Below are 25,577 nucleotides of genomic sequence, written 5' to 3'. Positions count from 1 at the left end.
GTAGTCCCCATCATCCGACTCCTGGTGTAGAGGAGAAAGTAACGGAGCCGGGCGGTAGACAAAATGTGTCTCTAGCGGCGTCGATCTCGCCGTCCATCGATACCGGACCGGCGCCGGGCCCGGAGCGGGACTGAACTGGGGCACGACGTCGAGCGGAGTCGACGTCGGGGGTGGTACCGGTGTCGACGCCGGTGGAGGAGGCGTGACGAGGTCGACCGGCGTCGGCGGGGACTCGAGAACGGGTCCCTCGGGCGGTTGCGGCGTCGAGGCCGGAGCCGTCAACGGCGCCGGGGCCGGAGCCACCGGCAGGCAAGGCAGCCCAGTCGGGTCCGCGGGGCCCGAAGGCGCACCAGCGGGCGCCGACGGCAGAGCCAGGTTCCTCATGGCCAAGAGGAAGGCACTGACCTCCGGCGGCGTCACGTCAGTCCCAGGGACCGGAGGGTATGGGGACGTGCGCGGCGCCTGCGGCTCCGCCGGAGCCGCGGGGGTGGAACCACCCTGACCCTCGGCCGAGTCGAGCGACCGGCGAGGGGAGTCCGAAGAGCGATGTCGCCTCTTGGACTTCTTGGAATGCTTCGACTTACCCGAAGACTTGGATCCCGACGACCGATGGTGACGTCGGCTGCGGCTCCGCGACCGATCCTTGGAGCTCCTCCTGGACCGGGATCGAGCGACGCGTGGAGCAGAGTGGCGGATCTCGAGAAGCTTACGGGACCGCTCCCGTCTAGCCTTCGAGGTCAGGGCCTTGCAGTCGGAACACGACTCCGTGTCGTGGTCGAGGCCCAAGCAGTACAGGCACCGGCGGTGATGGTCCGTAACCGACATCAGGCGGTCACAGTCAGCACAGGCTTTAAAACCAGGCATCCTACCGGCACCGGAGTCGATTGACAGGATCAAAAAGGATCAAAAAAACTAGTCAAAAATTGACTAAAGGGGTAGCTCTCCCGGATCTGCGCTTACTGGCGCGGAAAAAAGAAGAACTGACGTCAGCGCGCGAGGGCGGCGTCCAAGTACTCCGACGACGTCATTCCGGCGCACGACGACGGACGCGGAGCCGCAGACGACGCCTAGCGACGCGCAAGGGGTATTGCTGATGAAAAATCTTCCGGATCCAGTCTGACGCCTGGGGATATTCTAAGGTGAGGAATCTAACTAACGGGTTTCTTTCAGATTGTGGGATTCGCGGAGCCCCTTCTGTCTTGTGATTCTCAGGAGGGTGCCTGCGCTGATCTGCAGCACCATGTGTAGGATGGCCGGGAGCTGGCCTCGTTTATTCTTCGCTCGGCAGTGGATGTCTGCGGCTCTTGGTCACAATATGGCTTCTTCGGTGGCCCTCTGGCACCATGCTTGGTTGAGGGACAGTGTTTTTCCTGAGAATGTTAGGGAGTGTCTGGTTGACCTCCCTTTTGATGGCAGTCTTGTTCATGCCCAGGCAGATTCTGCTATTTAGTGGTTCCTTGCGGGGCTTTGTCATCAGTAAACCTGGATGTCGGTCCTCTGCTGTGTTCTGGGAGGTGTTCTCCCCTTGTTATTCTGGGGTCTGTGCAGAAGACCAAGCTGAAGGTTCCTCGCAGAACGGGGAGGAAGGACGGGTCGTGGAGGAATCTGCGGCTAGAATCGTCTCTACCAGATAAATCGTTACCCAAGGTAAGTAATTTGTACATCTGATAGACTACTAGCCGCAGATTCCTTAACGTAGAATAGATACACTAGCCATACCCAGAAGGGGGGAAGGCCTGCGAGAGACCCTCACCAGCATGCAAGAACACAGGGCCCCAACAGGGGATGTATCATTGGGACAGGAAGGATGGCCCAGTCCCCACCAAGCAGAATTAAGGAAGAACAAGGAGAAGGGAAGTGCAGGATATCACAAGCCTACCCGAGGAACAAAGGGCGTCCGCCAGAAAACCCCAGAGGGGCAGAAGGCACCCCACGAGGACCAGAGGAAGAAAATAACCACCCTCAAGGCCAGGGAAAAGAGAAGAAAGTCAGAGCCTGCCCCAGGAGAACACAAACACAGCGAAGGACACAGCCGAATGTGAGTCTATCCCGAAGCAGGGAACAAGGCCGGAACAGATCACAGTAGAGAAGCACAGATGTGAGAAAGAAGACAGACGCGCAAAGTTCCAACAAACATGGGACAGGAGCACACGCTGACATGGCGTGGCCCACGAAGGGGACCAACTACCAGGTGCGCTCAAGAAACAGCTGGCAAGACTATGAAGCAGTGGTTCAGAACAAGGCAAGCGCAAGACGAAGACAGACAGGCTCCAGCCGAAACAGCGGAGAACCAGGTGGAAACACCAAGACACGACGCTGCAATGAGTATGACAAAGGCCGGTCCGATGATCCAGAGGCGAAGCGGGATAGAAACATCAAAGAGAGAGACTGCACCAACCAGTATACTGTGTCGCCAGGAAAACGCGAGGAACCTGAGAAGGTATCCACACCCGCCAAGCTTAAAACAGAGCTATACACTAGCCAATGAATAACCCACCTAGGGTATGAATCATCCCTGAACAAAATCCGGGAAACACCTCTTAGGGAAACCCGCAGCAGAGGACGAGAACATAAAAGACCTGTGATAACACCACAGATGGCTGACTAAGCAGCCAAACACCTCTTAGGGAAATCCGCAGCAGAGGCCAAGAACCCAAAAGCCCTGTGGAGAACACCACAGACTGCGGACAAATCAGCCAAAAGACACAAAGGTCCAACCCGAAGACCCATGCAGCTGCACTTAACAGCAAAAGACAAACACCACAATCAGAAGGGCTGAACCAGCAGACTAAAAGAAAAGAGGCGTCCACTGAAAGACCCTGAAGGTATTCAAAGCCGCACACAGCACACAACGGGCAGACGAAAAGCGAAGGCCCCAAAGAGAAAAGAGGGATAACACCTCCATAAAGCGCCGGAAGGTCGAGCTTATGGAGGGGGCGAGGGACGGAGCCCTGCAAGGATTCTCTAAATAGCTGAGTCCGCATGGGTGTGAAACAACAGTGTGCCATCAGAAGGTAAATCCACAAGACGCTCCTGAACATTTTCTGGAAAGACACCATCCCGCAGCCAAGCATGGCGGCAGAGGGCCACAGAACTCGCCATAGCACGGCCAAGGGAATCAGACGTCCAAGGCCGAACGGAGAATGAAGGTCGCTAACTCCCGACCATCCCGCAACGGTGCCGCAGATAAGCGCCGGCATGCTCCTGGGAGGCGCGAGACAGAAGGGACTCCGTGGAATCCCACAGATCAGAAGTGGCCCTGGCCAGCACACAGAGTGTTGAATGCACGCAGAGCAGTGCTAGTGGAGGCGAAAATGTTACGCCCCCAGGAGTCCAGCCACAGAGCCTCCCGCGACGGCGGAAGCAGCACTGAAGGCAAAGAAGGAAAAGCAGCCCCCAGGACAGGGCCCTGGGCAGAGAGGTGAGAAAAAAGGAAAACCGGATCATGTGGAGCAGGACGGTGTAGGAAAGTGGCTCTGTATATACTGTTCCCAAATAGGTACAGTGTGCACAGAGTCCACAGTCCCCAGAGGTTTGGCAGAGGCTAAAGTTAGATATAACCTTACTCTCTAAAGTGGTAGCTTGGTCGAGCAGTAAGGCAGTATCAGAGGACAGTGTAAAGCATTTGTTGTACACACACAGTCAGCAAATGGTCTCACACAATAACTGAACTCTAGACCAATAGTTTTGTATAAAAATATAGTTTTATTTTAGAACCAACAATAGTTTAATACAATTTCTCAGAATGAGTTGCTTTAGATAAATACTTTCAATATGCAATAGACTTGAAATGCAATAGTTAGTTTGTTCCAATAGGCAACACAATTTCAAACACAATAATACATGGAGCTCAATGGGAATTTCAAGTTAAATGCAATTGGTTACTTTTCTAACTCCAGGACTGGATCCTAGATTCAGACCTGGGACAGTTCCTCGAAACAGGTGAGTAAACAAGATTTAGTTACTGTTGTGATTTTTAAGCAATATTTTGGTATTTTTAAAAGTTGACACTTAAAGACTTTTTCTGATCAAATTACCAATGTCATTCTATGGGAGGAAATTCACTTAGCGGGTAAGTGGGGTTATGGTTACTTTTTCTAGGTCAGTGTTGGATCCTGGATCCAGCACTAGTGTACCACCTGTAAGCAGTTGAGGAACTGCGTTTAAGTTATACAGGCGATTTTTAACGAATATTTATAAGTTTGCAAAATAGACCGAAGAAATTTCACAGAAAACAGTCAATGGTTTCCAATGGAAGAAATTTCAAGTTACGGGTAAACTATGTTCTTGTTACTTTTGTAATCCAGTGCTGGGCTCCTAGGCTCAGTACTGGGACATCTATCTAAAACAGGTAAGTAACTACGTTTTCACAGTTGGTACGATTTTTAAAGAACATCTTTAGTTTGCAAAAATCGACACTTAGAAGAAATTTTGCAGAAAAACAGTCAATGGTTTCGTATGGGAGAAAATTGAGTTAGCGGTAAGTATGGTTGTAATTACTTTTCAGGGTCAGTGCTGAGCACCAAAATCCAGCATTGGGATCTCTCCTAATAGCAGGCGAGTACTTTCGATTTCGTTACTCGGTTGATTTTAGGTGAATATTTTAAAGTTTAGAAACTCCACACTGGAAGAATTTCCAAGTGAAACCAGCCAATGTTACCCTAAGGAAGAAAAGTGAGTTATCGGCTTTTGGGCAAGTACTCAACTGGCAGAGTAAAGGTGCTGGGCATAGACTCAGGGGTCTCCCACGGTCAGGTAAGTACAGTTGTTACACCCTCAGCGGCACAGCGGAAGCCGGGTGCAGAGTGAGGTAGGCCCAATGTTATCCTAAGGGTGGCTGCTGGCTAGCATGCCACGTGGCTGTATGAGCTGGGCTCCTGGTCACTTGCTCAGGGCAAGTGGGGAAGAAGGTTAGAGTAGAAGTTGCACAGCCAGGGCTACTCGGGCGGCTGGGTGCAGGGTGCTTTTGAGCCGTCAGGCGCTCAATGGATTGCAATGGAGAAGCTCAAGAACGAACAAAGGCTGCAAGCTCGGGGACGAAGATTCGTCAGGTGCGACCACCACTTCGAGAAGTAAGTTGGAGGATAGGTAGGTACCCAGGAGTTGGGCACAGGGGGCCGCAGGGCGCCGGGTTCAGGGGTGCCTTTTGGTGTCGGGAAATCTTACCCTCTGTTGATCGCGGTTGGGGGGTCTCTGGTTCTGAGGCTGCAGGCATCGTCGGGATCGTCGAGGTGGGTCCTTGGGTGCCGGATTCGGGGTCACAGTCGCCGGGGGACGTCCTTGTGGTCTTTGTCCACTCCAGCACAGGCCAGGCTTGGCGGGTGCAGAGTAGGCAGGGTTCGCGGTTCCTGGCTGATGTCAGGGGTCAGTTACTTGCTTTGAGCAGTGCCACTGCTTGTTGGAGTCCCAGGTGCTCAGTCACAAGGTAGCCAGGTCCTCCGGGGTTTTTGAGGTTGCTGGCCACGGGAGATGCCGGGATTTAGCAGGAGCAGGTTCGAGGGTCGACAGGCCAGTAGGGCTAGGGCCAAAGCAGTTGGTGTCTTTCTCTTGTTAGCAGCTGCACGGCAGGCCTTTCTTCTTGATCTTCTTTGCTGTTTTGGAATCTGGATCTAAGGAAGGAAGGTTCAGGGTGCCCCTAAATACTAAATTTAGGGGCGTTACAGGTAGGTAAAGGGCAGGGACCACTGGGTCGCTGCCCTGGGGTGGGTATACCCCCTATCCTGTCACTCTCCTGTGGGAGGGGGGCAGTGGCCTAGTCCTGATTGGGCAGGGCTTCCCATCTTCAAGATGGCGAGAGCCCGGAGATGTGCTTTACCTCGCCTCCCCCACCTGAGGGGTGGGGTTGGCAGAGGCTTGCACACCCCATGTCATAACTTGGGGTTTCCGGCCAGTCTTCCTGCCAGAGTGGGGTTTAGAACGGGTAGGGGCCAGTTGCTGAGTACAGCAAGTGGCCTGGTGAAGCTCATAAAGGCGGCATGCCTTTGAAGCTTCTCTTGCCCATCCTGGGGGAGGAGACCTAGCAAGTCGCCCAGGATGTGCATTGTTGCAGGCCCAGGAGAGCGGATGGCTCCCTACTCAGGGATCCAGCAACAAGTCTGCTGTGTGGCAGCCTAGGCTGCCCCTCAGACCAGACGTGGATTGTAGGTTAGGTTCAGGGGGCATCTCTTAGATGCCCTCTGTCGTGCATTGTGCATTAAATCCTGCACTGGCATCAGTGAGGGTTTAATGTGCTGAGAAGTTTGATACCAAACTTTAGTCTTCAGTGGAGCCATCATGGTGCTGTGGAGTTCGTGTTTGACGATCTCCCAGCACCATATACTGTTAAATGGTAGTACTGCACTTGGTGCCCAGGAATGGACCTGGGTACTGTAGGGGAACAGGGCTCATGCTCCTGTACCCACACCACTGGCATAGGGCACCCAGCTAGAGGGGTGGCTGATGTATGCCAGGGCAGTGTATGTTGTGGGCATGGCACACAGGAATGTGTACCAAGTTTGTAGCAAGTACTGGGACTTGTATTTGTTGCGCACAATTCACTAGGTGCTGAACACCACACTATAAACATTCACTTTTCAAAATTTGCTACGATTTATTCCTGTGTACAGATCAAATATCTCAAATCATTTTCATTGTGCATAACATTTTTTCAAAGACATTTCTACATAGAAACTCTAGAAGTACATTATCATCAAGTACTCAAATTAACTTTTACAACATCATACACTGATGGGTGCTCAAGCCCAATGCATTTCGGAACTTAAGCAGTTCCCTCCTCAGGGGCAAATCTGCAATTGAAACACAATAATTTGCATTTAATGACAGTCCATGTAAAGCTCGTAAATCACAATGCTACTAATTGTAATATGTACAAAACACTTAATTGCCTATGATTATGCTCACACCTGGTTGTGCAGTGTGGTGAGTATTAGAATCTATCACCCGATGTGATTTAGTGTGTTATGTGTTGTAATACCCTACCTTCCACTGCACCTTTATTTTGTATGCCTGCAGTCCTGATAAAAAAAACTAAAAAAAACAATTGTCAATACCATTCTATTAGTCAAACTGTCCTAAGCCAATCATTTTATAACAGATGCTTCATTGTTGAGCATCTCTATTTGCAAACCACCAAAATCAGACGTAAAAACCTACCGAATAGGCAATTAGACTATCTGACCAATGTTTAAAACCTCATTGGTGCAGTTCACAAACACTTACCTTGTATGTACGCGTTGTATCGTATATCTGCAACGAGAAAATAGCGAATTGAAACTCGCTTAAAATCATTCACCTCCGATATACCAAACTATTTTAGACAAAACAAAGCAACCAACGCCGCCGTTGCAGCCTGAACTCCGTACCTGCTAGCATAGTTTCAAGATCCTTAGTCTGACTTCCGCATTACTCCGTTGCTTGCTAACCACAATCTCGCGTATTTAAGATACCGCGCGGTGTTGCTGTGAACAGCAGCAATGACGGACACCTGCTATTAAAACAGTGCTCTAGTGTTTACTGGCGGTCACCATGATGAAAGATGTTCCAGGATTCAAAATCAATACAACACGAGTTAAAACAATGGAAATTAAGCGCTTGTATCGGTTTTCACCAAATCAAAATACTACTATTAAATGCGCAGTGTTCTCCCGCGATGACCTTAAACGCGATATATTGTACTTACTAAACCCAAAAAAGTAACTCGAGGACCACTCTAAATTTATACCGTGAGGGCAGTTACCATTATGACATTCCTCTAGATAACGACATCCTATGTTATAACCAACGCTGTCACTATGCAATCAAACTGCTATTTGTCATTCTTCCCATTTTTGAGGTGAATGTGTGTTTGTGTTGTCTTGAATCTTATATGATACTTAATGGGTTGGGTGTGTTAATGGTGTATAAGCCTGCCATAAGCTGAACCTATATAAAGCAAGACATGTCTAATCTGTCATTCATCCCTTTAGAGATCATGGTTTCCAATGTCTTTATCAAATATATTTCCAGTTGAAGCAATTTTTTGTTATGGTCTACTCCTGGAAATATTTTTACTTTCTATAATCTGGAATCTTAGTTGGGAGATAGAGTGGTTTGCTTCTATCCAGTGAGCCTCTAGTGCTGAATTTAAATCTTTGGTTCCAATGCGGCTTTTGTGCTCGGTGAGCCTGATTTTGATTTAAGTTCAGTTTTACCAACATAGGCTTTTCCACAGGGACATTTTATACAATAAATTACGTTGTTGGTGTTATAATCACTCGTGTGTTTCATTGCTATTTGCATTCCTGAGGTTGGGTGTGTTAGTGTGTTGCCTGTTATCACGTTATTGCAGTGTGTGCAGTTGAGACACAGTAAAGTTCCTTTTGGTGCCTTGGGTGTATCGTTCGAGGTTGTTTTTGATAGTAATTCTCGTAAATCTCTCCCTCTGGTATAAGCATGTAGCGGTACATTTTGGAATATACCGTTGAAGTCTGGTTCATTAGCCAAAAGCTCCCATCTCCTGTTGATAATTTTTTTGATTGCTGGCGAGCTTGTAGTTTATTTAGATACAATACTATACCGTTAGCTTAAAAAAAAAATTATATTGATTGTGAATAGATCTTTACGCTCTTTGTTAGCAGCTCTCCGCATGCATTCTTGTAATACCATGTCAGGATATCCTCTGTTTGTACCTCTGTTTATATTCCTCTGTCTTCACTGAACATACTTGGGGGTCAGAACATTCTCTTAATCCTGATGAATATGGTAGATTTTTAATGAGACTCTTTGGGTGAAAACTCGTGTTCCAAAGCGTTATTGCGATCAGTGGGTGTAGTAAATATTTGGGTATCCACACCAGTGCCATCACGTTTGATGGCTGTCACATCCAGATATTCGATCTCTTTATCATGGATTTTGTGGGTAAACTGAATTCTAGGATCAAAGGTATTAATCGTTTGCACCAATTCCTCCAATGTTTAACGTGTGTCCATCCAGACCAGAAAGATATCTATAAATCTACAGTATAGTCTGATCTTGGACCACCAGGATCGATTACTCATTAAATTTTGATGTTCAAATAAAGCCATGAAGATGTTTGCATACGCAGGTGCCCCCGAAAAACCCATGGAGGTGCCTGTGAGCTGTGCGTAATATCTGTCGACCCATTTGAAATAGCTGTGGTGCAAGCAGTAATTTAATAACTGTAGTAGTAATACCTTTTCTGTATTGCACCCATATATTAAAAAGGTACAAAAAGGAATACCATAGGAGTGCACCGCCATACCATAAAGTCACACAGGGATGTGTGCCATGTCGACTGTTTTGTCCTATACCCAGGCACTCAGCCTGCAAGGGCAGTGTGTTTGTCAGGGTACAGGGCCTCCAAGGGGGGCACAATAAGTGCTGCAGCCCTTAGAGGCCTTTCCTGGTCACAAGGCCCTGGGTACCTAGTGTACCATTTACCAAGGGCTGACATGTGGCCAGGGTTTGCAAATTTGGGTTTTAGGTTTCAGCACAGTTTTTAGGGAAGCAACATAGGCCCTGGGCACCTGGTTGGCAGGAGCCCAGGGCACACTCAGTCAAAGTACATTCAACAATTCAGCAAAAAGTGGGAGCATACTATGAAAGAAAGATGGCACTTTCTCACAGACAGTGAAGAAACGGTTGAGGCACCGGATCCCCCGTGGCAGGGCGCCCACTGAAGGTAGTTCTGGAGCGACGCCTCAAAAGGGAGAAGCGGGTCCCCTCCACCAGAGCCCTGGTGGAGGTCCACTAACAAGTGGTCTGTAGGGAGAGGGGCAACCGGATCGACCATCTGCAGAATGCCAGTGGCCGTGGAAATGGCCCGGACAAAAGCCACACACTTCTCCATAGGGCGTCGTAAGGGGGAAAGTAACTCCTTCGTGGGTGAGGGCTGCAAACTAAGACGCCCGTCCCTATGCCCCGCTGGAGTGAGAACAGACCAGCCCCTGTGGGATGGGAAACCCACGGATGAGTGGGGAACCTGAGGGGTCTCTGGAGAGGGCGGAGATGCCTGTGTGGCCGACAACTGTAGAGAACAGAAGAGCGGGTCTGGGGGCTGAGGACGTGAAGACGGCGCAGAATCCCCCCAGGAATCCGCCTGGGAAAAAGCCACGATGCAGCGCCCAGTCTCCGGTGAAGAGGAGACGACAACCCTTTGGAGAGGAAGGGACATCCGGTGAAGAATACACAAGCAGACGTCGGGACGGCAACGGGGAGTCCACCACAGACACCAATGGATACTTACCGGCACCGAAGCATCCACCTGCGGCGCCAGGTCGACCTCCCCCACCCAGAGCCGCATCCGAGAGGAGGGCGGGGACAGAGCCGAAGCGGCCAATGAACGGCGCCGAAAAGGCGCCAGCTCGTCCCTCGACGAGGCAGCCGCCTGTGCCTAGTACCGAGAGGGGCCCGGGGAAGTACCCTGGTGCCCGGCCTCCACCCGATGCGCTGCACCCGCTAGGGAGGAAAGCCACTGACGCCGGAGAGGCATTGGCTCGGCCTCGGGTAAGACAGCCGCCTGCCCAGAGAACTGAGGGGGACTTGGGGGCAAGCCGGCGTAGGAGGAGGTGGAGGGCCCAAGGAAGCCTGCAGAGCTGCAGCGTAGGCTTTTATATGGGCCATGGTCGCCCCAATGCCAGGAAGCGGACAGGGTGGCGACGGACGAGGGTGCACGTCCTTGGAGGGACCAGCGCCCTCTGCCAAAGGAGGACAGGGCCTCAGTGGCAAATTTCAAGAGTTACCGACTGGCGAACGACGCCCATGGGGCCTCGGCGAAGGACTATGCAGACCCTGCACCCGTCCGAGGTAGGAGACTGACGCTGCGACAACACCGACCTGGACAACCTGGCCGACAGCAACTTCATCCGGCACTCTCGCCAGGACTTCGGCTTGAGATGCTGACAAGCCTCGCAGTCCGTAGAGTCATGGTGCTCGCCCAAGCACCACATACAAATAGTGTGAGGATCTGTCGCCGACATCTGACGTGCACAAGAAGTGCACGTCTTGAAGCCCGAAGGCATGGTACACTGTTCCCAACTCAAGGGTTAAAGAGGCCCAAAAAGATGCCAAGGAGCACACTCCGGATCCGCGTTGCACGCAGAGAAGTAAACGGACGTCAGGGCGCCGGGGTGGGACTTGTGACCTCGCCGACGTCACGTCCGCGGAAGTCAGGGCGGGGTTGCCTGGTACCGCCCCCAGCGCGCATGGTTGCTGTGGCAAAATTTTCCGGATCCAGTCTCACGTCTGGGGATAATTCTACGTTCAGGAATCTGCAGCTAGTAGTCTATCAGATTGTCAAGGCAACAGTACTTAGTGAAAGTATGCAACGAGGCCCAAGTGGCTGCCTGACAGATGTCTTACAGGTGGCACCGCATCCCAATGCTGTAGTAGCTGCTGTCGCCCTGGTAGAATGGGCGCACAGCCCAACCGGAGGTTCCTTCCTAGCCAGAAAGTAACAGGCTTTAATGCACAAGACAACAAATCTGGCAATAGTTCGCTTGTGCATAGCCCAGCCTTTCTTGGCGCCCACGTAGCCAACAAAGAGCTGGTCATCCAACCGGAACTTGTGTGCGGTTGAGATAGAACAAAAGCGCACGTTTTGGGTCCAGACGGTGGAGCCTCTCCTCTGCTCTTGAAGGGTGCGGAGGTGGAAAGAAAGTGGGCAGAGTGACAGTTTGTCTGAGATGAAAGGCAGACACTACTTTTGGTAGAAAGGAGGGACGCGGTCGAAGCACAACCTTGTCCGGATTAATCACCAGGAAAGAGCCTGATGCTCATTCACCCGCCGAGCGGAGGTGATGGCCACCAGGAAAGGTTATGAAGAGTCTCAAAGAGAGCGCGCATCAAGTATGTGAGAACCAGGGTCAAGTCCCATTGAGGCATTACAAAAGGATTAGGAGGGAAAAGGTGAGTAATGCCTTTGAGAAATCTACTGGGGTCTTGAAAAGAGGGCTGATCAGGCAGCCTAAGAAAGAGCAGAAAGGTAGCCCTTGATAGTGCCCAGAGCAGAGCCCTGCTGGGCCAAAGAGAGAAGGAACAATAGGGGGGCAGAAAGAGGATCTGCAGCTTTCACTGTGCACCATGCCACAAATTTTTTCCACCGACAGGCGTATACCGTTTTAGTGGAGGCACGCCTGGCTGCCAGAATCACATTACAGGCTTCAGGAGGCAAATCAAATGGAATTTGCTGTTGCTGCTCAATCTTCACGCAAGGAGATGGAGGCTGGATAGGTTCGGGTGGAGGACCATCCCCTGTTGCTGCGACAGGCGATCCTCCCAAAGAGGCAGTCGGATTGGGGATCCACACTCATACAGAGTAGCTCGGGATATCAAACTCTTCGAGCCTAGTCCGGTGCCACAAGAATGACTTGGGCCCGGTCGTGTCTCATCTTCTGCACTCTGGGCAGAAGTGGTACAGGCGGAAAGGCGTACAATAGACCGCAACTACACTCGCAACGAAAAGCGTCTTAGAGCAAGTGTCGCCTTGGAAACTCCAACGCGCAGAACTGCCGACATTGCTAACCAAGGTTCTCCCCACTGCTGAAAGAGACCTTGTGCCACCTCTAAGTGAAGACGCCATTCGTGATCCAACATGCACCAGCGTCTGAGTTTGTCCGCCCTGGTGTTCAGGGTACCTGCCAGGTGTTGAACCACCAAGGAAATACCTTGACGTCCCAGCCACGTCCAGAGACGTAGAGCTTCCTGACATAGGGTCCACGACCCCACCCTGCCCTGCTTGTTGCAGTACCACATGGCGGTGGTATTGTCTGAACACCTGCACTACTCTGCCCTTGACAGAGGGAAGGTATGCTTACAGTGCAAGTAGGTTCGGTCTGAGCTCCAAAAGGTTGAGATGGAGTTTGGACTCACGTTTGGACGCCTCTCCCATGTGGGCTCCCATACCAGGAGGGACACGTCTGTCACTACTGTGTGCTCCGGGTGGGGAAGGAGAGGGATATTCCTCTGACCCAACGCTGGTCCGGGAGCCACCACTGCAAGTTCTGTGCAGTGCCCTCCGAAATCTGGACGTAGTCGGGCAGGTTTCCCCGATGCTGCGTCCATTGGAACTTCAGGTCCCACTGCAGAGCCCGCATATGCCATCTGGCATGATAGAGCAGCAGGATGCAGGAGACCCAGCAGCCTCAGGGTCTTCCTGACCAAAACCCAGGACCAGGGCCGAAAGATCGGAATCATAGCCTTAATGTCCTGGACTGCCCCTTATCCAGAATCGCTCCGACCGATTTAGAGGAGCTTCTGAGAGGGAATCAGGTGCGACTTCGGCACATTAATGGAAAACCCCAGAAGATGCAGGAGGCCGGCTATTGTCTGGAGGTGGGAGACTACTGCCTGGGGTGAGCCCGCCTTCAACAGTCAGTCGTCGAGATAGGGTAAGACTGAAACCCCTGATCTGCGCAGATGAGCTGCAACCAACATCACTTTTGTGAACACCTGAGGCGCGCTGGTAAGGCCGAAAGGGAGTACAGTGAACTGCAAGTGTTCGAGGCCCACTGTGAACCGTAGGTAACGCAGGTGGGCTGACAAAATGGGGATATGAAAATAAGCATCCTGCAAGTCCAACGCTACCAGCCAGTCTTGCGGGTCTAGGGCAAGACCTGAGCAAGCGTGAGCATCTCGAACTTCTCCTTCCGGAGGAAGAGATTGACGTTCTGGAGGTCTAAAATAGAGCGTAGACATTTGTCCTTCTTTGGTACCAAGAAGTAGTGGGAATAACAACCACGACCTACTTCTGGCGTCGGAATGCACTCGGTGACCCCATTGGCCAAGAGGGCCGCAACTTCCTCCTGGAGAAGTGCCAAGTGATCTCCCGACATGCGGTGGTACTGAGGTGGCATAGCTGGAGGGGTAGAGGCGAAGGGGAGGGAGTAGCCTCTTCAGACTATTTGCAGAACCCACCTGTCCGAAGTGATGGTGCGCCAGTGAGGGAGGTAATGGCAAATCCTGCCGTCCAGACCCCGAGGGAGTGCGCATGGTGGCGAGACCCAAGGACAGGGCCGTAGCCCGAGAGTCCTTAAAGTGTTCCAGGGTGCTATCCGCCTGGTCACCAAAAAGGCGTGTGCCATCAAAGGGTATATTCAACAACGCATCAGGCGCCACCGGTGCCATAGGATATCGTGAATGCGTAATCGGGGTTAAAGGCAGTGGCATGGGGGCATAACCACCCAACGAGTCAGCGGGGCCCAAAGGCGCTCCGGAGGGACCCAAATTGGCCAAACAAACAGCTCATGGCCGACTGGTAAGCCTGTATTTCGTCCGGAGTCGCGTGCGGGCCTGGAAAGGGCGGGTAGGCCGCAGGCAACAACGGAGGCTCCATTGGAGCCATGGGGGAGTGACCGCCCACCCCCTCCGTGTCCCGCGACCGGTGAGGAACAGACTAAGAGCGATGTCGCTTCTTCGACTTCTTATGGCACCGTGACTTACCTGTCCGAGTAGCGATGGGGATGGGTCCACGACCTGTCCCTCGACCTCCCACGGGAGCGGGACCTCAATCGTCACGGAACCGATTGCCAGACCTCCAATAACTTTGGGAACGCTTGCGCAAAGCTTTCGGCGCCATGGCCCGACAATCAGGGCACGCCTCGGGGTCAAGGGCGTGCCCCAAGCAGAAGAGACGTCGTGCGCGTCTGCTACCGACATGTTCAGACGGCAGGTCTTAAACACAGGCATCCCTAATGCACCCTGAGTCGAGTACTCAACAAGGTAAGAGAAACAAGTTCTCAGAAACCAAGTTAAAATATTAACTAGGGGTACCGCTCTCTCGGATTTGCGCTTGCTGGCGCGGAAAAAGAAAGAACGGACGTCAGCGCACGTGGGCGCGTCTAAGTAGCTCCGATGACATCATCTCGGCGGCTACGACGCCAGCGACGTACGCCGAGCCGCACGACGACGCCTACCGACGCGCTGGGGTACTGCTGACGAAAACTTTCCGGATCCAGTCTGACACCTGGGGATATTCTAAGGTAAGGAATCCATCACGAACGTGTCTTTCAGATCTAAAAAGCCAATGGGGATGCATGTGATTAAACTTATCTTTTACATCAAGTCACAGGGGAAATTAATCACTAGCAGCCATAAATAATGCACAGCAATCAGCCTCAAATATTTCACTCTCACTCATGTGTCTATTGTGACTTTGACAGATTAAAGTGGGAGCCTGGAACACTAGGTCGTCTATGGGGTAGTAAAATCTTCGCATCTCTCAGGGAATGTCAGATCATTCCTTTCTCACCACTAAAGATTATTAATACATACTCCGTTAACAGAGTATCTTAGCATGGAATTTAGAATGCTCTCCAAGTTTTGCTACTCACAAGTGATTCTATGTTCTACTGTTTAATGTTATTTACTTTTGGCAGGTCTAAAACTAGCATACAGGTTATATTTAGATAATATATACAAGGCACCGAGGGTAGAAATACAAAAACAATGCTAGCGTGACAAGCAATTACACCAGTCTATAAACTAGGATATGTATACTTTAAGTCAATCAAAGATAAACGGGTGATAACTGGTTGAACGGTTATAAATCTGAAAACAGATAGGCCATACCTCTCCCAGATCTTGACTAAATTTATTGCACCTATGATTGAAGCGCTGTTCCAAGTGGAAAATAAAAAAACAGCAATAAACGGCTGTTAAATAAAAAACTGCATAAATGTTGGTTGATATTGCATTGCATTGCTTCTTCCTCCATGAGAGGACCACAGATTCTTCTGCAAGGGAGAGAATGTGTGTCGTATTTGTTTTAATAACCAGTGTATTTTGTTCTTTAGTTACTGTAGTGCTCCGCATGAACATGCACTACAAAAGGAATGTATGGAACAATATACTGCATATCCATCAGGAGAGCGCACCATGCTGGAGAAGTCATGCTCAGTGGTGGAAACTTCACTTTGGACTCCGACCTTGACCCTTGAGGTAGCAATCTTTCAGATCTACAATGGACGGATTGTCTTAAACCTTCAGCTTGGTGCTCTCATCTAATCTACTGTTTTAGATCACGCCTTAGATACAAGGGAAACTTTACAGCCAGACTACTTGCAGGAAGATCTCTTTCCATGTCCGTGTATAGCACAACAGACAGTAAATCCATATGATTATATTCTTGTATCTGGATTACTTCAAACGTTAAAAAGTGTTTGAATTCTAATGTAGGGAGGTTAACACGTATGCAAAGAATGTGAGAAAGTATTAAAACAAAAAAAGTCATTTCACACCCAAGCTTAGAACAGAGGATAATGTGAGACTGACCTTCGCTCCCTTGAGCTTGCACAGTGTGTGCAGAAGAGTCTTTAACGTCCTTATGGGGAGTTCTGCCTTCTGCTGCTTCAGCTTCTCTTTCGGAAACACTTTCATGAAGTTGTGGATGTCCAGCAGGATTTTATCCAAGTTGAGATTGTTAATTGATTCAGGCAGAAGCCGCACCATTCTCCAGAGACACTGAAAAAAGAACAAACATTAATGCAACAGTTGGCACTCCCAAGAAGTAAGGTGGTGGGGACATTGAATCCTATTTGGTGCAACATCCAAGCCTTTGCTATAGTGCATGACCGATGTAGACTTCTCTGTTGAATGGCACAGACCGGTCATCACAGGATATGCACAACTGCTGCGGACGACCAAAATAAGCCATGACAATGCTAGTGACTGGGTTAGAGTTACACTGTGCGTGTGAAGTAGCATGCAAATAGCTCATAAAGAATCAAACTGCAGAAAACTTTTGAATGTTTTTTGGCAATTTATCCAAGTAACTAATTCTATGTGCTAACATCTGTTAGTACGCGCGTTTGGACATCAACAGATTAATCACGAACACTAAAAATTACCCAACTTTGGTATCTTTCTGATGGATCCGCCATCAACTCACAGAATACTCATGTGTAATTCCCAGGCATCAATAATGCATCAGGAAAACTCTCCATATTTCTATTGTGATTCTAGCTCTTTGGGTCTACGGTTTTGAAGCTCTATATTTTTGCTTTGACAGGATTTATTGTTGCCTTTCACTACTTTTAGGATTACACCTTTTATTAAAAATCCTTGGTCCTAAAAATAATAATAACAATTGGAACCCAGTAGAAAATATATGAAGACACCACCCTAAAAAACTCTATACAGAGTCTTCGATGCTCCGGACCGGTGATGGCGAAGATGTGCTGCAATCTGTCATCACTTTCAAGAACACCGGAGAACAAAGCAAACTGAGAATAGTCCTATCCCATCATGAAAAGCAGGTAGCGCTGATGGGCCTGCAGGATGGGTCGTTGGAAATATGCATCCTGCATGTCCAACGCCACCATTAAGCCTGCAGGGTTGTCAGAACTTCCTGCCATAAAACAGACATATGGTCCTCAGTCAGTTGTTCTGGGTATTGAGTGTTTAAATCGGCATCTGTAATTTTGAGAGCATAATTTGAGCCAGTCAAGAGCTTATGACCAATCGAATGAATCTCAGTTGAACTATGAATTGACCATCTCTAGGTCTGATTTAGGCACGGGTGAGTGACAGGTTTACATGAACACACCATTATGGGGGAATTTGGGGAGGGGGCTGGAGGAACACGAATTTCTAAAGTGCTGGGTATTTCCTAGCAAGCACCACAGGCCCACAGGACTGCTAGTCAGAAAATATTTTCATAGCAAAAGGATCTCAAATATGAGGTTCTCAAACAGTGAGGTGTGCAGTGTTAGGTTCACGCTGGATTACAGATTGTGGAACCACAACAACCACTTAGTCCCTGCCTTAACCCTCGCTCTGTTCCCATGGTAAAACAGCTAATCGAACCTTCCATCCTAAATTAGGGAGAAGTAGGGAGCTAATGCTTTCATAACATTAGGAGGCTGCAACATACCTTCATGACGAGTTCAGAGAACTTAGGTGAACTAGCTGTGGACAGCAGGCTATCTTGGAGCAGCACAAGCAGAGCACTGAAAGAAAGAGAGAAAGAGATCTACAGTAAAGCACCTGACACTGGGTGCAGGCAGGACCAGGCAACTGCACCTTGACAACCGTTTAAACTGGTCAGCAGCAAAAAGTAGCAACTATTGGACGTTGCCAGGCAATCACATAAGCCACAACTTTGAACGCATAGTGAATAGTTACCACTTTAAGAAACCAATACACAACTGTAACCAAATATCCACATTTGTTTTCTTCCATAGGTACATAAGTACAAGTTGCATACATCTGGAAACTAGCTTTCTGGTGGATACTTGATCTAACCGCAGATTTCCTACCTTTACAATATCCCCAGGCACCAGAACGGATCTGATTTTTTTTTTTTTTTAACATTGCTTCCATGTGCCAGTAGGTGCCGTCATGCAGCACCAAACTGACTTTGCTCCAGTCTGGAAGTGAAGAACAGTGCCACATGCAAGTGTTGGTCTGCGTGCTGCTGTCACTTTTTACCTCGACTGACCGTGCAATCAGAACGGAACCCAACTATAATTCGAGGTATCAGGTCGCAGATTACAAAATTAGCACCTTTTTTTTTAGAAAAGAGGCAATTTCATGGAACAGGGAAGTGGTAGGGCAGGGAGCAATATGCGATTATGTAGCGTATCCACCAGAAAAAATATAACTGGTTTCTCTAATGGATACGGTGAGGTAATAGCGCATATTATATGATGAGGTTGTGTGACCTCACCGTGCAATACACTAGCAACCCCTTCAGGACCAGTCAGGTTTGGCTTATTAAACCTGAGCTCAACCCTCAGCAGCTGCGGCTCTGAGCAGTCCGGTTTAAACACCAGAACAAGTGTCAAGCATTTAAACTTCACCAAAACAATTGAAGAAAGAAACAAGACACTCAAAAAATGTAACCCCAATTTATAAATTTTTAAACACCAACACGTAAAAGATCAACCAGAGGGTGCCAGAGAGATTTTATATGGTATAGTAAATCAGCTTCCTACTAAACCGTGAACAAGCATTGGCTAATTCAATGACTGACACTTGGAGGAAAAGCTTTTACAAGGAAAACTTGGGTCCTTATTAATGCGGTTGCTTAGAGTTCATTTAGGCGAACAACTCCAACAGGAAGCAAGTCAGGGAGACCAGCAAGGTCCACTGCAATAGTTACCGCCTCTCAAAAAAGTCTCCAGTTCAGTTCAAGTCAGTGGCTCCTTGCCACTGACTTCTATTGGAGTGGTTATGATGCAAGGGTTACATGATGTTGAAGACGCTGTAAGGTCAACTGGAGGATGGGTGCGGTGGGGGGTGTAGTACTACTCCTTGGTCAACTGGCTTTGTGACATGGTCTTGGTCACAGGGGTAGACATCCTTCAAGTCCACTCGAGCTTGGCAGAAGTTAAGTCGCCACTGGGCAACCCGTCGCAAAAGTGCAGCGTTTTTTTTTTTTTTCATATGGCGGTAAATCGCGTTCTGGGCGACGCAATACTATCCACAGATTTCGGCTACCAAACTGCCAAGCAGTCTATTTCAGATTTTGTGGCCCTGTTCTGCAAAAAAGTTGTCAGCCAACTGGCCTGTGGAGTCTTCTGCTTTTGGCTGCGCTCAGGAGTCCATTATTCCATGAGCAGACACAGCAGGCACAGTCTTTTCTTTTGCTAGCCCCAAGGTGCAGGAAGTGTCGCTGCAGCCTCGTTTAGCCTTGGTGCAACAGGTAATCCTTCAGTCCTTTTCTCCAGCCCAATGAGAACAGGGTGCCAGGAGGGCCCTTTTTATGCCCAGAAAATGCCCTCGGGAGCGGTGGCGGGCCCGGGACAATGGTGGAGCCCCGGAACCGCCGAAGCACAACGTTGCAGCGGCTGGCGTGTTGCACCACGCAGGTACTGGGGCTCGCTGGCTCCAGTCTCCTCCCCACCCCCATGAACTTCACATGCAATGGAGCGGTGACTGGGGAGGACACTTGAGCGGAGAGCAATGGCTGCCCGAGGCATTGACAGGTGAGATCGGCTGGAGGTGGATGGGGGCCCAGCGGCTCTCAGTTCAGGGACTCTCAAGCATTGTGACGGGCGTCCCCCTCACAGCACCCTGGGGCATTGCAGCGGCCCTTTACTCCGTGACGACTCTTGCCGAGGTGAGGATCAGAAATCGTCAGAGGGCTGTGAGCAGTGCGCAGACACAAATTTAACGGGACATGCCAAGCATTGCCCAGCCTGTTTGAAGAAGAGAGTGAAGGATGGAAGAGGTTGCAAAGAATCATAGGCTGATCGCATAACAAGTTACAGTTGTCTTTAAAAATAGAAAAAAAAAGAGGGGGGGGGGGGGGGGGGGAAGAAACTTCAGACTGAGCCGCCCCCTACGAGGTGAGCAACCCCTTCAAGAAAAAATATATACTAAGGACAGAAAATCACAAATTCAAAATCCACATACACAACATACGTACCAACAATACATAAATAGAAAAGACAAAAAAGCAAGACTGCATCAAATAGACAATAGTAAAGAAAAATCACAATTAGGATCTATAAACAAATATAGGACTGCAGAAAACAAATAGGATCTTCTATATCCAAATATGTAACAAACAGAGCGCCGACGCGCGTTTCGGAGTGGACCTAGAGTCCAACAGTTCCTTTGTCAGGGCGTACAAGGTAGAGATCATCAGGTGGTCAAAAGTCCCATCCAAGGTTTCTTTTTATTTGTATATATACACGTGACGAAGTAAGGGGGCTCCTTAATAACACAGTGTATGGCCGTTTATAATCTGTGGACAGTAATGAAGGACAAAAAATATATGTATAAATATTAAAAACGTTGCCAAATGTCACATAGGGTACGTTAAGTCCCAAGATATGGGAACCCTCATTGGAAGAACTTCCGCAGCAGAGGAAAAAACAGAGCCACGGGGAAAAAAAAACACCCCCGCTGAAGGCTTGACAAGCAGCCCAAGCAAAGCAGAATGCCCAATCCCAGGGCCAAGCCTGCGCAACAACTCCTGCAGAACCACACACAATCAACACAAGGGCCGTCCAGCAGCCAACAATGCCAAAGTCCCAAAGGACTAGAAAACACACTGCAGAGAGCAGCCGGCCTAGGACGGCCCATAATCAACCCAACTCAGAAGTCACTGAGGAGGGGGCGGAGGAGGATGATGAGGAGGAGGAGGAGGAGGAGGAGGAGGAGGAGGAGGACGACGGAGTCCTGCCAAGAGCCTCTGGATGGCGGTGTCGGCCGGGGCATGGAACAGGCTGCCATCAAAAGGAAGGTTGATGAGTCGCTCCCGAATATTCTCAGGGAATGCTTCGTCGCGAAGCCAAGCATGACGACGGAGAGCGACTGAGGAAGCCATGGCCCGGCCCAGCACCTTCGAGATGTCCGGAGCGGAGATTAAACGCCGCAAGCTCCCGGCCATCCAATAGGCCAGACTCCTGGGACGCTGCAGATCCCAGAGACTCCACCGAGTCCCACAAACAGGAGGAGGCCCTCGCCAGCACACACAAGGTGTTAAGGGCCCGCAGGTCTGCGCTGGTCGAGGCGAACATGTTGCGTCCCCAAGAGTCCAGCCAGCGTGCCTCTTGGGACGGCGGAGTCAACAGCAGCGGCAGGGAGGGAAAAGCAGTCCGCAAAAGGGGGCTGGCTGCTGAGGGGTGAAGGGAAAGGCACGCCGGGTCATGCGGCGCCAGGAGGTGCCGATGCTGAGGCACTGGGTTCCCTGAGGCAGGACGCCCCCAAGCCCCCGTTAGGAAAGAAAGGAGGGAACCTTCAAAGGGAAGTAAGATTTCCCTCCCATCAGAGCCCTGGTGGAGGACCTCCAATAGATGGTCCGCCGGAAAGTGAGCCACCGGATCACCCATGCGCAGGATGCCCACAGCCATGGATACCGCGTGAGCGAAGGACGCACCCGCGGTGGAGAAATCCGCTCCTCTGTGGGCGACGGCAGCAAACTAAGGCGGCCGTCCCAGAGGCCAAGCGGGGTGGGCAAGGGCCAGACCTGGAAGTCAGAAGGAGCTGAAGATTGAGGGACATGCTGCTCTTCCGACGAACACATCTGCCCCAGGAAGGGCGGGGAGCCGCCCTTCGACGCCGGTGAAAAAGACTCCACACAGTGACCAGTCTCCGGGGAGGATGACACCAATATGCATACCTCCGGAGAAGAGCGTCCGAAGACGAATCCGCGGTACGACACCTGCGCGGAGCCGTAGAATCCGCTGCTTGAGGTAAGACATCAGCACCAGCCGGCGTCGCTGGACAAGGGACCTCCAAATCACCCCGCACCAGGAACCGGAGTGGGGACCGGAGTAGAGCTGGAGACGCACCGGCTCCAGGGTGGCACCGGAGTGACGCCGATCCGACACCCGGCGAGGCAGCCACCTGCGCGGGGGATTGAGACGGGCCTGGGGAGTGGCACAAAGCCCTCAGACAGCCGCAAACCAGAATGAGGCGAAGATCGGCAACCCATGCAGCAGCGCCAGGCACGTTTCAACCTCCGACTCGCCCTCCGACCAGGCAGCCACCTGCGGGGAGGGACGAGGGGTCTGCCCTCGGCCTGGAGCGGTGCGAGGAGGGTCCACCAACCCCTGTGGCTCTGCACAGTCCAGCTGCTGCCGGCACCATAGAGGAGTCACCTCGACCTTAGACAGTACCAACCTGTCAAAGGACCAAGAGGGGCTCGGGGATGCGACCCAAGCCCCGGCGACCTCCCCGCGACACCACAGGGACCCCCGCGGGTGTTTGCGGTGAGGCAGAGATGCCGTGGCCTGAAGGAGGTGCCCCAGAGGAGCCGCACCCCAACAGTACCACATCCTCCAAGCCTGGATCCGAACCAGTCGGCGCCAGAGCCACCGGCGGTGCCGCAGAGGGCCCTGCGCAGAGCGAGGGGTCCACAGACGCCCAAGGAGGGGAAGGAGGAGGAGACCCCAGCTAGGCCTGCAAAGCCACCGCATATGTCTCCATTTGGACTCTCGACACCCCATCACTGGGAAACGGTGGAAAGGACGACACACGGGCCGCATCAACCGCGGAGAGTCCACGCCCCCGGGAGGCCGGAAACCAGCCCCCGGGGACAAACTGCGACACATACCCACCGGGGAGTGACGCTCATGTGACATTAAAGAAAGGCGAGGACGACGACCATGGCCAATCCTGAAGCTGTCCATCGAAGCAGACCAAGGGGAAGACGTCGACCTGGAGAGACGCGGCTAGAGAAGTTTCATCCGGCGCTCCCGCCGCGACTTCGGCTTCAACTGTTGGCACTGCGTACAGTCTGTGGTGCCGTGATCCTCCCCCAAACACCACATACAAATGAGGTGAGGGTCCGTCGCAGACATAAGATGTCCACAAAACGTGCAATTCTTAAATCCCGAAGGAATTTGCACACTGTTCCACTAAAAACTGGAAGAAACAAGCATTTACAATGCAATGGTCTCGGCATTGGTAAAATTAGAGCTATTGGCATTGCTCATGACATTATTTTTGTTTATGTTTTTGTTTTTAAAACATTTAAAGAAAAGGCATTGTCATGAGCAATGCCAATAGCTCTAACTTTAACAATGCCGAGACCGTTGCATTGTAAATGCTTGTTAGCCATGCTGTAATGCGGCATGGCTGAAAAGAAGGTTTAAAAAAGAAAAAAAAAAAAAAAAACACTCTTGTGGCATTTTGAAGGCACACGCTAATGTGGATGCTGGCGCCTAGAAAACAAGGTGAACATTTTTGTTCGCTTTTTATTTACAAATCCAAGGTGAATTAGTAAATAAAAGTTGTACGAAATGCAATTTTTTGATATAGCGCTAATTGTGCCTTTTAAATTTTTTTTAAAAAAACAGGGGAGGGAGTAGGGGGGTGGTGAGTGCAACTGTATAGGTGCTGCCCTGGGACACAACCCAAACTGTACTTTTTGGCGCCCGAGAAGATTTTTGTGAGTACCCACAGTCCGGAGTATGGCAATTAGCCAACACAAACCCTTCTGCACATTCTCCAGAGTAAATTTTGGGTTTGATTATGAAGCAAATGTGTGCCACACCTCAAATGTGATTTTGCAACATTTTATCCTTTGGGTCGCAATGCTCGCATGGCATCAACCAAGCTCCTAGGCTCATTGCGGAATATCTTGATTACCAATACCATGGCCAAAGATCAGATGACGCTTCTTTCATAGGAAGGCAGAAGCAGGCAAGTCAGGCCTTGAGCTTTATTTGCTTCCCATCAAAAGTGATGCGGTATCACAGCTCTGCTGAGAAGTGCAGGTACTCTCCCTCTCAAAATGTAAACAAATGCATGTACTAAGTACCTGAGAGCACCGGCCTATTTAACTGCTTCAGTCCCAAGAACATGAACAAGCGAGAATAAATCCGGCACAAACATAATACAGTGATGGAGAACGGTTAGTATGACGGATTGTGTATGGGGAGGGATGAGTGAATTGTGGACATTAGTCGGCCAGGGAGATCTCCTCACAAAGGACTGATCCATTCAGGGCGCCAGAGGGAATTTAATTAGGTCGTTTTCTACTATGTGGGAAGCTGGGAACACATGATGTTATTTAACCAGTAGAAGGGTAACGTTTATTGCCAAAAATACTGTTTTGAGGAGAATAAAAATATATTTTAATTTTAAAATCTGGCATAATACACACTTTCAGGATACCAATGACTGCACGTAAAAAATACTGTAGGACAGCTGCGGAGAACCTCCCCCGTGGGATGTGCAGATTATATACATATAGTCTGCTTTTGAATCACAGGCTAGGCCAGAAAAGACCTGCACATGGAGGGCAGAGGTGTGCCACTGAAGTCCCAGACACAACTGGCACGTGTAGGGCAGAGGTCCTACATACCCACTGACCCAAAACAAACAAAGGAGCTCCTCTCTCACTTCAGACAGGACAGGGCGGTGCGCGAGCTCACCGCTTCCTCTCTGCAGAGGGTGCGCGCGGCTGCCGCTTCAGTGGGATTGCTGAGAGGTGGTCCGAGGCCACGCCTTTTTTACACCACTCTGCAAACGTGCCTCTTGGAGCACTATTGGTGGGCAGTGAGGTCCACAGATGACCTGAGGAGCTCAGGACTAAAGTGGACGTCATCCTGCGAGCAGCAGTGTGCCAGGAGGTGCTTTTGCAGAGTGCTGTAAAAAGGGGGCAGGGCCTCAGACCATTCTCAGCAATCCAGCTGTGTGGGGCTTACTAGAGATAACAGGGCTAGTTGCCCCCCAGGGACACTTCGGAGGCAAGGGGACTTCGTCCCCCAACCAAGAGGCGCCAGGAGGCGCGTTTGCGGAGTGGTGGAGAAAGGGGGCATGGCCTGTTTTCACGTCTCAGCAATCCCACTATCTGAGGCTTACTGGAGGTGTCAGGTAGGATAGTTGGCCTCTAAGGACCCCCAGCATCGAAGGGGACTTTAATCCCCATCCAAGAGCGTGCCAGGAGCGCATTTGCAGACTGGTTGGCAAGGGGGGGCGTGGCCTGTTTTGAGGGGTAGTTGGCCCCCAAAAACGTCCTTAGGGACAAACTACCCCTCCTGTTACCTCCAGTAAGTCCCACACAGTGGTATTGCTAAGAGGTCTTCGCGGGCCACGCCCCCCTTTCTCCACCACTCTGCAAACATGCCTTCTGGCACACTACGGGTTTGGGGATGAAGTCCACTTTACTCCTGAGGGACTTT

At 50.5% G+C, this 25,577-nt stretch overlaps 1 protein-coding gene across 7 annotated transcripts in view; it reads right to left on the bottom strand.

Annotated features, from left to right (window-relative positions):
* CKAP5 (cytoskeleton associated protein 5) overlaps positions 1–25,577 on the bottom strand; it is a 1,152,983-nt gene that overhangs the window by 120,298 nt on the left and 1,007,108 nt on the right. For all 7 annotated transcript variants that reach the window (XM_085646654.1, XM_085646649.1, XM_085646653.1 and 4 more), the window contains 2 exons: positions 17,867–17,942; positions 16,267–16,455 (listed from right to left, as the gene is read on the bottom strand). In XM_085646654.1, coding sequence (XP_085502780.1) covers positions 16,267–16,455; positions 17,867–17,942 — 265 coding nt within the window. The remainder of the gene's footprint in view (positions 1–16,266; positions 16,456–17,866; positions 17,943–25,577) is intronic.

This window comes from Triturus cristatus, chromosome 3_1 (assembly GCF_964204655.1).
Source record: "Triturus cristatus chromosome 3_1, aTriCri1.1, whole genome shotgun sequence".
In the NCBI taxonomy this organism is placed as follows: Eukaryota; Metazoa; Chordata; class Amphibia; order Caudata; family Salamandridae; genus Triturus; species Triturus cristatus.
Note: the sequence above shows the minus strand (reverse complement) of the source record. Positions and strands in the feature narration are given on the sequence as shown.